Source organism: Oncorhynchus mykiss, chromosome 13 (assembly GCF_057628025.1).
Source record: "Oncorhynchus mykiss isolate SJ-2025 chromosome 13, ASM5762802v1, whole genome shotgun sequence".
In the NCBI taxonomy this organism is placed as follows: Eukaryota; Metazoa; Chordata; class Actinopteri; order Salmoniformes; family Salmonidae; genus Oncorhynchus; species Oncorhynchus mykiss.
Window position 1 is genome coordinate 57,408,871 of NC_143034.1, and position 14,807 is coordinate 57,423,677.

The following is a 14,807-nucleotide window of genomic DNA, read 5'->3' on the forward strand; positions in this document are numbered from 1 at the left end:
TCTAACTCTGTCATCAGTACCTCAAGCCTTCAGTTCTAACTTTGTCATCAGTACCTCAACCCTTCAGTTCTAACTCTGTCATCAGTACCTCAACCCTTCAGTTGTAGCTCTATCATCAGTACCTCAACCCTTCAGTTCTAACTCTGTCATCAGTACCTCAACCCTTCAGTTCTAACTCTGTCATCAGTACCTCAACCCTTCAGTTCTAACTCTGTCATCAGTACCTCAACCATTCAGTTCTAACTATGTCATCAGTACCTCAACCCTTCAGTTCTAACTCTGTCATCAGTACCTCAACCCTTCAGTTCTAACTCTGTCATCAGTACCTCAACCCTTCAGTTCTAACTCTGTCATCAGTACCTCAACCATTCAGTTCTAACTATGTCATCAGTACCTCAACCCTTCAGTTATAGCTCTGTCTTCTGTACCTCATCCCTTCTGTTCTAACTCTGTCATCAGTACCTCAACCGTTCAGTTCTAGCTCTGTCATCAGTACCTCAACCCTTCAATTCTAGCTCTGTCATCAGTACCTCAAGCCTTCAGTTCTAACTCTGTCATCAGTACCTCAACCCTTCAGTTCTAGCTCTGTCATCAGTACCTCATCCCTTCAGTTCTAGCTCTGTCATCAGTACCTCAACCCTTCAGTTCTAGCTCTGTCATCAGTACCTCAACCCTTCTGTTCTAACTCTGTCATCAGTACCTCAACCCTTCTGTTCTAACTCTGTCATCAGTACCTCAACCCTTCAGTTCTAGCTCTGTCATCAGTACCTCAACCCTTCAGTTCTAGCTCCGTCATCAGTACCTCAAGACTTCAGTTCTAACTCGGTCATCAGTACCTCAACCCTTCAGTTCTAGCTCTGTCATCAGTACCTCAACCCTTCAGTTCTAACTCTGTCATCAGTACCTCAACCATTCAGTTCTAACTATGTCATCAGTACCTCAACCCTTCAGTTCTAGCTCTGTCATCAGTACCTCAACCCTTCTGTTCTAACTCTGTCATCAGTACCTCAACCCTTCTGTTCTAACTCTGTCATCAGTACCTCAACCCTTCAGTTCTAACTCTGTCATCAGTACCTCAACCATTCAGTTCTAACTATGTCATCAGTACCTCAACCCTTCAGTTCTAGCTCTGTCATCAGTACCTCAACCCTTCAGTTCTAGCTCTATCATCAGTACCTCAACCCTTCAGTTCTAACTCTGTCATCAGTACCTCAACCATTCAGTTCTAACTCTGTCATCAGTATCTCAAGCCTTCAGTTCTAACTCTGTCATCAGTACCTCAATCCTTCTGTTCTAACTCTGTCATCAGTACCTCAACCCTTCTGTTCTAACTCTGTCATCAGTACCTCAACCCTTCTGTTCTTGATCTGTCATCAGTACCTCAAGACTTCAGTTCTAACTTTGTCATCAGTACCTCAACCCTTCAGTTCTAGCTCCGTCATCAGTACCTCAAGACTTCAGTTCTAACTCGGTCATCAGTACCTCAACCCTTCAGTTCTAGCTCTGTCATCAGTACCTCAACCCTTCAGTTGTAGCTCTGTCATCAGTACCTCAACCCTTCAGTTCTAGCTCCGTCATCAGTACCTCAAGACTTCAGTTCTAACTCTGTCATCAGTACCTCAACCCTTCAGTTCTAGCTCTGTCATCAGTACCTCAACCCTTCAGTTCTAGCTCTATCATCAGTATCTCAACCCTTCAGTTCTAACTCTGTCATCAGTACCTCAAGCCTTCAGTTCTAACTCTGTCATCAGTACCTCAACCCTTCTGTTCTAACTCTGTCATCAGTACCTCAACCCTTCAGTTCTAACTCTGTCATCAGTACCTCAACCCTTCAGTTGTAGCTCTATCATCAGTACCTCAACCCTTCAGTTCTAACTCTGTCATCAGTACCTCAACCCTTCAGTTCTTGCTCTGTCATCAGTACCTCAACCCTTCAGTTCTAACTCTGTCATCAGTACCTCAACCCTTCAGTTCTAACTCTGTCATCAGTACCTCAACCCTTCAGTTCTAACTCTGTTATCAGTACCTCAACCCTTCTGTTCTTGATCTGTCATCAGTACCTCAACCCTTCTGTTCTTGCTCTGTCTTCCGTACCAGTATCAGCCAAGGACGTGAGCTTGGTTTGAAGAGCTTCGCCCCCCATTACCCCACAGGCTAGGCCCCTGGAGCTCTGCTGGAGTTAATGTCATTTGCACTACATGATATGGCGTAATGCAACACTCCAATCTGGGGAGCTGTGTGTGCTAACTGAGTGTTGTGTTGTGTGTAGTCAGGTGGCGTGATTACATAAAGTTGGGTAACTGAGGCTCACTGAGGGGATACACTCACTGGCTGGTGTTGATCAAGACTTTCACAGCGCTGATGGAGTGTTGATTAGGATGTGGCTCAGATAGGGAGCTAATGTTGGGAGTCTAATTTACATTCTCTCTTCTCTCTCCCTCATTTTTCATTGTTCCCCGCTCTTATTCTTCCTCTCCTATCTCTCTCTCTATATTTACCATTTTATTTATCCTATCTCTCTCTTCTTCTCTATCCCTATGTAACCCCCCTGCCCCCCCCCCCTCTCTTTTATTTTCCTCTTCTCCTGTCCTCTATCTGTTCTCAGGTGCGGTGCGAGCTTCCAGCATCTTCCCCATCCTCAGTGTCATTCTGCTCTTCATGGGAGGCCTGTGTATAGCTGCCAGCGAGTTCTACAAGTCACGCCACAACATCATCCTCAGCGCAGGGATCTTCTTTGTGTCTGCAGGTGAGTCTAGAGAGGAAGAGAGAGAGGAAGAGATAGAGGGGACAAAAGAGGGGAAGAGAGAGGAAGAGAGAGAGGAAGAGAGAGAGGAAGAGCGAGAGGAAGAGAGAGTGGAAGAAAGAGGGGACAAAAGAGAGGAAGAGAGAGAGGAAGAGATAGAGAGGAGAAGAGAGAGGAAGAGAGAGGAGGAGAGAGGAAGAGAGATGAGAAGAGAGGGGAAGAGAGAGGAGAAGAGAGAGGAGAAGAAAGAGGAAGAGAGTGGAGAAGAGAGAGGAGAAGAGAGAGGAAGAGAGAGGAGGAGAGAGTAAGAGAGAGGAAGAGAGTGGAGAAGAGAGGGGAAGAGAGAGTGGAAGAGAGAGGAGAAGAGCGAGGAAGATAGAGGAAGAGAGAGGAGAAGAGAGTGGAGAAGAGAGGGGAAGAGAGAGAGGAAGGGGTGTGTATCTGGGGCAGGTAGAGGAAGAGAGGAAGGAAGACTGGGGAAAAGAAAGAGAGAAACAGTTACTATGGTGGAGAGGGATAGTAGGGGTTAAATTAGGGAGACTAGCTTTAAATGATTTGGTTTCATTGATACAAAGTGTACACAAATGCAAATGTTTTCAGTCACTACTTTTTAGTCACTAACATGCAATGTTATTATGGTTCACTTATATAGAACAGTTGTACAGATGGATGTAAATCCAGCAAAGAAGAGACTGTTGACTAATCCAGCTAAGGTGCAGTGCACAAGCAGTCTCTCTCTCTCTGCTGGTCATCCCCAGTACTGCAACTCCTCAGTCAGCTCTCAGCCTCCACTCAGCAGCAGCCACAAGTCACGCACTCCATTCTTCCCTCTTTATCCACTTATTTTCTCCTGATCTGGGTGCTGGGCTAGAAGCTACCCATTGGGATTCAACTCTAAAAATATGGTGTCCCTGACATACTTTCCCAATGATCCATCATCCCAGCTCTACTAAGTCACACACTTCTCTTCTCTACAGTTAAAGTAGATATATATACACTGAGTGTACAAAACATTAGACATCAACATCAGAACAGCCTCAATTTGATGGGACATGGACTCTACAAGATGTCAAATGTGTCCTACAGGAATTCTGGCCCATGGTGACTCCAGTGAGTCCCACAGTTCTGTCATGTTGGCTGGTCCCTTGGGTGATGGACCATTCTTGATACACACAGGAAACTGTGCTGTAGCTCTTGAAACATTCAAACCGGTGAGCCTGGCACCTACTACTGTACCCCATCCAAAGGTACTTCAATATTTTGTCTTGTCCATTCACCCTCTGCATGGCACACACACACATTCCATGTCTAAACTGTCTCAAGGCTTAAAAATACTTCTTTAAACTGACTCCTCTCCTTCATCTACACTGATTGAAGTGGATTTAACAAGTGACATCAATAAGGGATCATATCTTTCACCTGGATTCACCTGGTCAGTCTATGTCATGGAAAGAGAAGGTGTTCCTAATGTTTTGTACACTCAGTGTATATGAGTATATGATTATTATCCCTATCATAGGATGTGATCCCTATGTGAATCAGATGTATGATCATGTTATGTGCTGTCCCAACTGATCTGACTCAGGATCTCAGTCTTTGTTCTTAAACACTATAAGGGCAGAGGCTCAGGCTTGGGTCATATTTCTGTTTCGTATTCAGTCATATTTCTGGTTTGTATTCAGTCATATTTCTGGTTTATATTCAGTCATATTTCTGGTTTGTATTCAGTCATATTTCTGGTTTGTATTCAGTCATATTTCTTGACAGTGAGAAGTACAGTATGTATGTACATTATCCTTTGGTGAGTCCGTGGTACTTGTCTGAAAAGGTTTGTCTTGGTAATGGCGTATTCACTGTGGTGGATAGATGCACTCAGACTACTGCGCATGTGGTATGCCTAGAAAAGGTATATGTCCTATCTTAACCGATTGCATAATTCCTCTGTTCTCTCATCTCGCCCCTCCAACTCCCCCCCCCCCCCCCCCCCCCCCCCCCCTCATCCCTCAGGCCTGAGCAACATCATCGGGATCATCGTGTACATATCAGCCAACGCAGGGGACCCCTCTAAGAGCGACTCGAAGAAGAACAGCTACTCCTACGGCTGGTCCTTCTACTTCGGAGCCCTGTCCTTCATAATGGCTGAGATGGTGGGCGTCCTGGCAGCCCACATGTTCATTGACCGCCATCGGCAGCTCCGGGCAGGGGCCAGGGCTGCCGACTACCTCCAGGCCTCGGCCATCACACGCATCCCATCCTACCGTTACCGCTACCGACGCCGCTCGCGCTCCTCCTCCCGGTCCACAGACCCCTCGCACTCCCGCGACACCTCACCTGTGGGCCTCAAGGGCTTCAGCGCGCTACCCTCTACAGAGATCTCCATGTACACGCTGCCCCGGGACACCCTGAAGGCCGGGGGCACGCCGACCGCCACCTACAACTCGGAGAGGGACCATACCTTCCTGCAGGTCCACAACTGTATTCAGAAGGAAAAAGACTCGGCCAACACCAACACAGCCAACCGCCGCACCACACCAGTATGAGGGAGCCCTGAGAGCAGAGCCCGGGGGAGCGAAGGCAGGGAGGCCCCCACCCAGGTCTCTAATATACCATAGGCCAGGATGAGTTTCCATCTTTATAGAGATTGATGATTTTATTTCATTCAACTGCATGATTTTCCCATCTACCATTGTTGAGAGAGTCTAAAGAGGTTTGTTGAGTTCCTTTGGAGTAAATGGTTGTACTGGGAGAATGGGGCAGATTGTCCTTAGAGACTGAGTCATTTTTATGGGTGAGGATGGGTGATGAGGGTGGTGCACTGAAAGGGAGGGTTTTGATTTAAATTTGATTCATGATTTCATAACCTTTTGGTTTTGACAGTTTGGCTCCACAGTTTTGGTGGTGCAACATGCTGCTGTACTTTCCCATCATACCACCTGCCATATGCCTCTGATTCGTTGTCATATTTATTCATTTATTTATTTTCTGTATTAAAACTGTGAATTTTTGCAGCTTGGGATTCAGTAAGAATTAGCCCAGTCTGTAAACTCTAACAAAGGTACTATATGTGTGTTACATTTATAAATAAATGATTAAGTTAATAATCAAGAGATACAGACTTTACTGAAGAAAAAACAACAACAAGTAAACTAAACTAAGTGCTGTTGGTAACACGAGAAAAGACTCTTTTAGGATCTGCTGGAAGGATGACAGAGCCAGAGAGAATGTGCTGTAGGTACACTACACTACGGAGCTGCTGAGACATGGCGAGGGACAGACGCACACAGCCAACAGTAGAAAAATAGAGATTATTTTAATAGAACCTTCTCGCCTTTTTCTGAGTCCCTGTTCGCTTTCTTTTTTTGGGTGGGGGGGTGTCATGGGAGTGTTGAACCCCTCAAGAGAAACCACCAACAACAATGGGGTCAAAGTTCAAACCAAGAAAAAAAGACTCCAAACACGACTTCTCGAAGAAAAAGGAAGGAGGAGAGGGGGAGGAAAAGAAGAGGACGCCAAATACAAAAAGAAATACTTGCGTAAAAGGCAAGCAACAAGATAAATATGAAATAGTACAAGAGAAGCTAAGTGAATCAACTTTTCTGAAATTAAATGCATGCTATAAAATTACAGCAAATCTGCTCTTTTAAAACTGAAGTTTTAAAGGATAATGATAATTAGAAGGGGGAAAAAGTGATGACGCTAACGTTGAAACTAGTAATGTTTCATGAGTATTTTCTCTCTTATGTTTTTTTATTTACTTCATTTTATCTTATGCTTTTGTGAAAGAAACCAAACAATCGACATTGAACAAAAACACATTTTTTTTAAATGGTTTGGTTTAATTCTTTATATAAATATATATATGTATGTATGTATATGTATGTATTTTATTTTTCAAATTCACACAGCCTTAGTCATTTCTTTGTTTCTTTTGATTGTCAATGTGTTGTTCAAATTGAAAATGAAATCTTTAAAGGTGCCAAAACCGAATGATCCTTTACTTGGATGCATCAAGTCCTGATGAATAAAATACCAATCTTAGGGAGAACAAATCAGCCTGTTTCACTGTGTCTCTAACCTACTGTATCCTTACACTTAACACCCTTGTTCTATGTTTCTAATACCCTCTCACACTGTCTCTCTGTGTGTCTCTACTCTCTACCATGTACTAACACTTGTGTTAACAAGCATGTTTCTGTCTTCAGGCTACAGAATGGGAGAAACCATGATTGTAAAGATAAAACAGCACATAGGACACATCACCGCGTGGTGTCTTTCTAGGACATGACATTCCTGGAAAAGGAACACAGGTTTGCAATAAAACCAGGACTCTGTAGGTGGAGCTATCCATGTAGAAATGATATACGACACCTTTCTACACGACCACCCTAAAAGCATCACTTTCAGGACCTGATGCACCCCTTTTTCTCTGCAATGAGGTGAGGTGTGTGTGTGTGTGGCAAGCATGAACGTGTGTGTGTTTATGATAGCAAACGTGAGTGTGTGAGGCAGACACGTAATAGCAGCCCTCTGAGTGGAACCAAAGGGTCTGAGGCTGTGGCAGCACTGGCTGTGTTTGTGTATTTTTTATTAAGAGGGAGTAATATAGTGGTCTATGTCCAGCATGGCTCACGAAGAGAGAGTAATATAGTGGTCTCTATCCAGCATGACTCATGAAGAGGGAGTAATATAGTGGTCTTTCTGTCCAGCATGGCTCACGAAGAGAGAGTAATATAGTGGTCTCTATCCAGCATGACTCATGAAAAGGGAGTAATATAGTGGTCTCTATCCAGCATGGCTCACGAAGAGAGAGTAATATAGTGGTCTCTGTCCAGCATGACTCATGAAGAGGGAGTAATATAGTGGTCTCTATCCAGCATGGCTCACGAAGAGGGAGTAATATAGTGGTCTCTGTCTAGCATGGCTCATGAAGAGGGAGTAATATAGTGGTCTCTATCCAGCATGGCTCACGAAGAGGGAGTAATATAGTGGTCTCTGTCTAGCATGGCTCATGAAGAGGGAGTAATATAGTGGTCTATGTCCAGCATGGCTCATGAAGAGGGAGTAATATAGTGGTCTCTGTCCAGCATGGCTCATGAAGAGGGAGTAATATAGTGGTCTCTATCCAGCATGGCTCACGAAGAGAGAGTAATATAGTGGTCTATGTCCAGCATGGCTCATGAAGAGGGAGTAATATAGTGGTCTCTGTCTAGCATGGCTCATGAAGAGGGAGTAATATAGTGGTCTCTGTCCAGCATGACTCATGAAGAGGGAGTAATATAGTGGTCTCTATCCAGCATGGCTCATGAAGAGGGAGTAATATAGTGGTCTCTCTGTCCAGCATGGCTCATGAAGAGGGAGTAATATAATGGTCTCTGTCCAGCATGGCTCATGAAGAGGGAGTAATATAGTGGTCTATGTCCAGCATGGCTCATGAAGAGAGAGTAATATAGTGGTCTCTATCCAGCATGGCTCATGAAGAGGGAGTAATATAGTGGTCTATGTCCAGCATGGCTCACGAAGAGAGAGTAATATAGTGGTCTCTGTCCAGCATGGCTCATGAAGAGGAAGTAATATAGTGGTCTCTCTGTCCAGCATGACTCATGAAGAGGGAGTAATATAGTGGTCTCTGTCCAGCATGGCTCATGAAGAGGAAGTAATATAGTGGTCTCTCTGTCCAGCATGACTCATGAAGAGGGAGTAATATAGTGGTCTCTGTCCAGCATGACTCATGAAGAGGGAGTAATATAGTGGTCTCTGTCCAGCATGGCTCATGAAGAGGAAGTAATATAGTGGTCTCTCTGTCCAGCATGACTCATGAAGAGGGAGTAATATAGTGGTCTCTGTCCAGCATGGCTCATGAAGAGGAAGTAATATAGTGGTCTCTCTGTCCAGCATGACTCATGAAGAGGGAGTAATATAGTGGTCTTTCTGTCCAGCATGGCTCATGAAGAAGGAGTAATATAGTGGTCTCTGTCCAGCATGACTCATGAAGAGGGAGTAATATAGTGGTCTCTGTCCAGCATGGCTCATGAAGAGGAAGTAATATAGTGGTCTCTCTGTCCAGCATGACTCATGAAGAGGGAGTAATATAGTGGTCTCTGTCCAGCATGGCTCATGAAGAGGGAGTAATATAGTGGTCTCTCTATCCAGCATGGCTCATGAAGAGGGAGTAATATAGTGGTTTCTGTCCAGCATGGCTCATGAAGAGGAAGTAATATAATGGTCTCTCTGTCCAGCATGACTCATGAAGAGGGAGTAATATAGTGGTCTCTGTCCAGCATGGCTCATGAAGAGGGAGTAATATAGTGGTCTCTATCCAGCATGGCTCATGAAGAGGGAGTAATATAGTGGTCTCTGTCCAGCATGGCTCATGAAGAGGGAATAATATAGTGGTCTCTGTCCAGCATGGCTCATGAAGAGGGAGTAATATAGTGGTCTCTGTCTAGCATGGCTCATGAAGAGGGAGTAATATAGTGGTCTCTATCCAGCATGGCTCATGAAGAGGGAGTAATATAGTGGTCTCTGTCCAGCATGGCTCATGAAGAGGGAGTAATATAGTGGTCTCTGTCCAGCATGGCTCATGAAGAGGGAGTAATATAGTGGTCTCTCTGTCCAGCATGGCTCATGAAGAGGGAGTAATATAGTGGTCTCTATCCAGCATGGCTCATGAAGAGGGAGTAATATAGTGGTCTCTCTGTCCAGCATGGCTCATGAAGAGGGAGTAATATAGTGGTCTCCATCCAGCATGGCTCATGAAGAGGAAGTAATAAAGTGGTCTCCATCCAGCATGGCTCATGAAGAGGGAGTAATATAGTGGTCTCTCTGTCCAGCATGGCTCATGAAGAGGGAGTAATATAGTGGTCTCCATCCAGCATGGCTCATGAAGAGGGAGTAATATAGTGGTCTCTATCCAGCATGGCTCATGAAGAAGGAGTAATATAGTGGTCTCTATCCAGCATGACTCACGAAGAGGGAGAAATATAGTGGTCTCTGTCCAGCATGGCTCATGAAGAGGGAGTAATATAATGGTCTCTGTCCAGCATGACACATGAAGAGGGAGAAATATAGTGGTCTCTGTCCAGCATGACTCATGAAGAGGGAGTAATATAATGGTCTCTGTCCAGCATGACACATGAAGGAGGGGTAATATAGTGGTCTCTGTCCAGCATGACTCATGAAGAGGGAGAAATATAGTGGTCTCTCTATCCAGCATGACACATGAAGAGGGAGTAATATAGTGGTCTATCGATCCAGCATGGCTCATGAAGAGGGAGTAATATAGTGGTCTCTCTATCCAGCATGACACATGAAGAGGGAGTAATATAGTGGTCTATCGATCCAGCATGGCTCATGAAGAGGGAGTAATATACTGGTCTCTGTCCAGCATGGCTCATGAAGAGGGAGTAAAATAGTGGTCTCTATCCAGCATGGCTCATGAAGAGGGAGTAATATAGTGGTCTCTGTCCAGCATGGGTCATGAAGAAGGAGTCATTTAGTGGTCTCTGCATTATGGCTGATAAAGAGGGAGTAATATAGTGGTCTCTCTGTCCAGCATGACTCATGAAGAGGGAGTAATATAGTGGTCTCTTTGTCCAGCATGACTCATGAAGAGTTAGTAATATAGTGGTCTCTGTCCAGCATGGCTCATGAAGAGGGAGTAATATAGTTGTCCCTCTGTCCAGCATGGCTCATGAAGAGGGAGTAACATAGTGGTCTCTTTCCAGCATGGCTCATGAAGAGGAAGTAATATAGTGGTCTCTCTGTCCAGCATGGCTCATGAAGAGGGAGTAATATAGTGGTCTCTCTGTCCAGCATGGCTCATGAAGAGGGAGTAATATAGTGGTCTCGATGTGCAGCATGGCTCATGAAGAGGGAGTAATATAGTGGTCTTTCTGTCCAGCATGGCTCATGAAGAGGGAGTAATATAGTGGTCTCTGTCCATCATGGCTCATGAAGAGGGAGTAATATAGTGGTCTCTCTATCCAGCATGGCTCATGAAGAGGGAGTAATATAGTGGTCTCTGTCCATCATGGCTCATGAAGAGGGAGTAATATAGTGGTCTCTGTCCATCATGGCTCATGAAGAGGGAGTAATATAGTGGTCTTTCTGTCCAGCATGGCTCATGAAGAGGGAGTAATATAGTTGTCCCTCTGTCATACATAGCTCATGAAGAGGGAGTAATATAGTGGTCTCTCTGTCCAGCATGACCCATGAAGAGGGAGTAATTTAGTGGTCTCTATCCATCATGGCTCATGAAGAGGGAGTAATATAGTGGTCTCTCTGTCCAGCATGCCTCATGAATAGTGAGTAATATTGTGGTCTCTCTGTCCAGCATGACTCATGAAGAGGGAGTAATATAGTGGTCTCTCTGTCCAGCATGGCTCATGAAGAGGGAGTAATATTGTGGTCTCTCTGTCCAGCATGGCTCATGAAGAGGGAGTAATATAGTGGTCTTTCTGTCCATCATGGCTCATGAAGAGGGAGTAATATAGTGGTCTCTGTCCATCATGGCTCATGAAGAGGGAGTAATATAGTGGTCTCTGTCCATCATGGCTCATGAAGAGGGAGTAATATACTGGTCTCTGTCCAGCATGGCTCATGAAGAGGGAGTAATATAGTGGTCTCTGTCCATCATGGCTCATGAAGAGGGAGTAATATAATGGTCTCTGTCCAGCATGGCTCATGAAGAGGGAGTAATATAGTGGTCTCTGTCCAGCATGGCTCATGAAGAGGGAGTAATACAGTTGTCCCTCTGTCCAGCATTGCTCATGAAGAGGGAGTAATATAGTGGTCTCTGTCCAGCATGGCTCATAAAGAGGGAGTAATATAGTGGTCTCTGTCCAGCATGACCCATGAAGAGGGAGTAATTTAGTGGTCTCTATCCAGCATGGCTCATGAAGAGGGAGTAATATAGTGGTTTCTGTCCAGCATGGCTCATGAAGAGGAAGTAATATAACGGTCTCTCTATCCAGCATTGCTCATGAAGAGAGAGTAATATAGTGGTCTCTCTATCCAGCATGGCTCATGAATAGAGAGTAATATAGTGGTCTCTCTTTGTCCAGCATGACTCATGAAGAGGGAGTAATATAGTGGTCTCTCTGTCCAGCATGCCTCATGAATAGTGAGTAATATTGTGGTCTCTCTGTCCAGCATGGCTCATGAAGAGGGAGTAATATAGTGGTCTTTCTGTCCAGCATGGCTCATGAAGAGGGAGTAATATAGTGGTCTCTGTCCAGCATGGCCCATGAAGTGGGAGTAATATAGTGGTCTCTGTCCATCATGGCTCATGAAGAGGGAGTAATATAGTGGTCTCTGTCCATCATGGCTCATGAAGAGGGAGTAATATAGTGGTCTCTGTCCATCAGGGCTCATGAAGAGGGAGTAATATACTGGTCTCTGTCCAGCATTGCTCATGAAGAGGGAGTAATATAGTGGTCTCTGTCCATCATGGCTCATGAAGAGGGAGTAATATAATGGTCTCTGTCCAGCATGGCTCATGAAGAGGGAGTAATATAGTGGTCTCTGTCCAGCATGGCTCATGAAGAGGGAGTAATATAGTGGTCTCTCTATCCAGCATTGCTCATGAAGAGAGAGTAATATAGTGGTCTCTCTGTCCAGCATGACTCATGAAGAGGGAGTAATATAGTGGTCTCTGTCCAGCATGGCTCATGAAGAGGGAGTAATACAGTTGTCCCTCTGTCCATTATTGCTCATGAAGAGGGAGTAATATAGTGGTCTCTCTGTCCAGCATGACCCATGAAGAGGGAGTAATTTAGTGGTCTCTATCCAGCATTGCTCATGAAGAGGGAGTAATATAGTGGTCTCTATGTGCAGCATGGCTCATAAAGAGGGAGTAATATAGTGGTCTCTGTCCAGCAGGGCTCATGAAGTGGGAGTAATATAGTGGTCTCTCTATCCAGCAGGGCTCATGAAGAGGGAGTAATATAGTGGTCTCTCTGTCCATCATGGCTCATGAAGAGGGAGTAATATAGTGGTCTCTCTATCCAGCATGGCTCATGAAGAGGGAGTAATATAGTGGTCACTGTCCAGCATGGCTCATGAAGAGGGAGTAATACAGTTGTCCCTCTGTCCATTATTGCTCATGAAGAGGGAGTAATATAGTGGTCTTTCTGTCCAGCATGTCTCATGAAGAGGGAGTAATATAGTGGTCTCTCTGTCCAGCATGACCCATGAAGAGGGAGTAATATAGTTGTCCCTCTGTCCAACATAGCTCATGAAGAGGGAGTAATATAGTGGTCTCTATCCAGCATGGCTCATGAAGAGGGAGTAATATAGTGGTCTCTCTATCCAGCAGGACTCATGAAGAGTGAGTAATATAGTGGTCTCTGTCCAGCATGGCTCATGAAGAGGGAGTAATATAGTGGTCTCTCTGTCCAGCATGACTCATAAAGAGGGAGTAATATAGTGGTCTCTGTCCAGCATGGCGCATGAAGAGGGAGTAATATAGTTGTCCCTCTGTCCAACATAGCTCATGAAGAGGGAGTAATATAGTGGTCTCTCTGTCCAGCATGACCCATGAAGAGGGAGTAATTTAGTGGTCTCTATCCAGCATGGCTCATGAAGAGGGAGTAATATAATGGTCTCTGTCCAGCATGACTCATGAAGAGGGAGTAATATACTGGTCTCTGTCCAGCATGACTCATGAAGAGGGAGTAATATACTGGTCTCTGTCCAGCATGACTCATGAAGAGGGAGTAATATAATGGTCTCTCTATCCAGCATGGCTCATGAAGAGGGAGTAATATACTGGTCTCTGTCCAGCATGGCTCATGAAGAGGGAGTAATATAGTGGTCTCTGTCCATCATGGCTCATGAAGAGGGAGTAATATAATGGTCTCTGTCCAGCATGGCTCATGAAGAGGGAGTAATTTAGTGGTCTCTATCCAGCATGGCTCATGAAGAGGGAGTAATATAGTGGTATCTCTATCCAGCATGGCTCATGAATAGAGAGTAATATAGTGGTCTCTCTGTCCAGCATGACTCATGAAGAGGGAGTAATATAGTGGTCTCTCTGTCCAGCATGCCTCATGAATAGTGAGTAATATTGTGGTCTCTCTGTCCAGCATGGCTCATGAAGAGGGAGTAATATAGTGGTCTCTCTGTCCAGCATGGCTCATGAAGAGGGAGTAATATTGTGGTCTCTCTGTCCAGCATGACTCATGAAGAGGGAGTAATATAGTGGTCTCTCTGTCCAGCATGGCTCATGAAGAGGGAGTAATATTGTGGTCTCTCTGTCCAGCATGGCTCATGAAGAGGGAGTAATTTAGTGGTCTCTATCCAGCATGGCTCATGAAGAGGGAGTAATACAGTGGTCTCTCTGTCCAGCATGACCCATGAAGAGGGAGTAATTTAGTGGTCTCTATCCATCATGGCTCATGAAGAGGGAGTAATATAGTGGTCTCTCTGTCCAGCATGCCTCATGAATAGTGAGTAATATTGTGGTCTCTCTGTCCAGCATGACTCATGAAGAGGGAGTAATATAGTGGTCTCTCTGTCCAGCATGGCTCATGAAGAGGGAGTAATATTGTGGTCTCTCTGTCCAGCATGGCTCATGAAGAGGGAGTAATATAGTGGTCTTTCTGTCCATCATGGCTCATGAAGAGGGAGTAATATAGTGGTCTCTGTCCATCATGGCTCATGAAGAGGGAGTAATATAGTGGTCTCTGTCCATCATGGCTCATGAAGAGGGAGTAATATACTGGTCTCTGTCCAGCATGGCTCATGAAGAGGGAGTAATATAGTGGTCTCTGTCCATCATGGCTCATGAAGAGGGAGTAATATAATGGTCTCTGTCCAGCATGGCTCATGAAGAGGGAGTAATATAGTGGTCTCTGTCCAGCATGGCTCATGAAGAGGGAGTAATACAGTTGTCCCTCTGTCCAGCATTGCTCATGAAGAGGGAGTAATATAGTGGTCTCTGTCCAGCATGGCTCATAAAGAGGGAGTAATATAGTGGTCTCTGTCCAGCATGACCCATGAAGAGGGAGTAATTTAGTGGTCTCTATCCAGCATGGCTCATGAAGAGGGAGTAATATAGTGGTTT

At 44.9% G+C, this 14,807-nt stretch overlaps 1 protein-coding gene across 1 annotated transcript in view; it reads left to right on the forward strand.

Moving 5' to 3' along the window:
• Positions 1–6,792, forward strand: part of LOC110485200 (voltage-dependent calcium channel gamma-2 subunit) — an 83,153-nt gene extending 76,361 nt beyond the window's left edge. Inside the window, exons 3-4 of the mRNA XM_036941342.2 lie at positions 2,606–2,746; positions 4,751–6,792. Coding sequence (XP_036797237.1) covers positions 2,606–2,746; positions 4,751–5,283 — 674 coding nt within the window. The 3' untranslated portion in view covers positions 5,284–6,792. The remainder of the gene's footprint in view (positions 1–2,605; positions 2,747–4,750) is intronic.
• Positions 6,793–14,807: the final 8,015 nt, after the last annotated feature.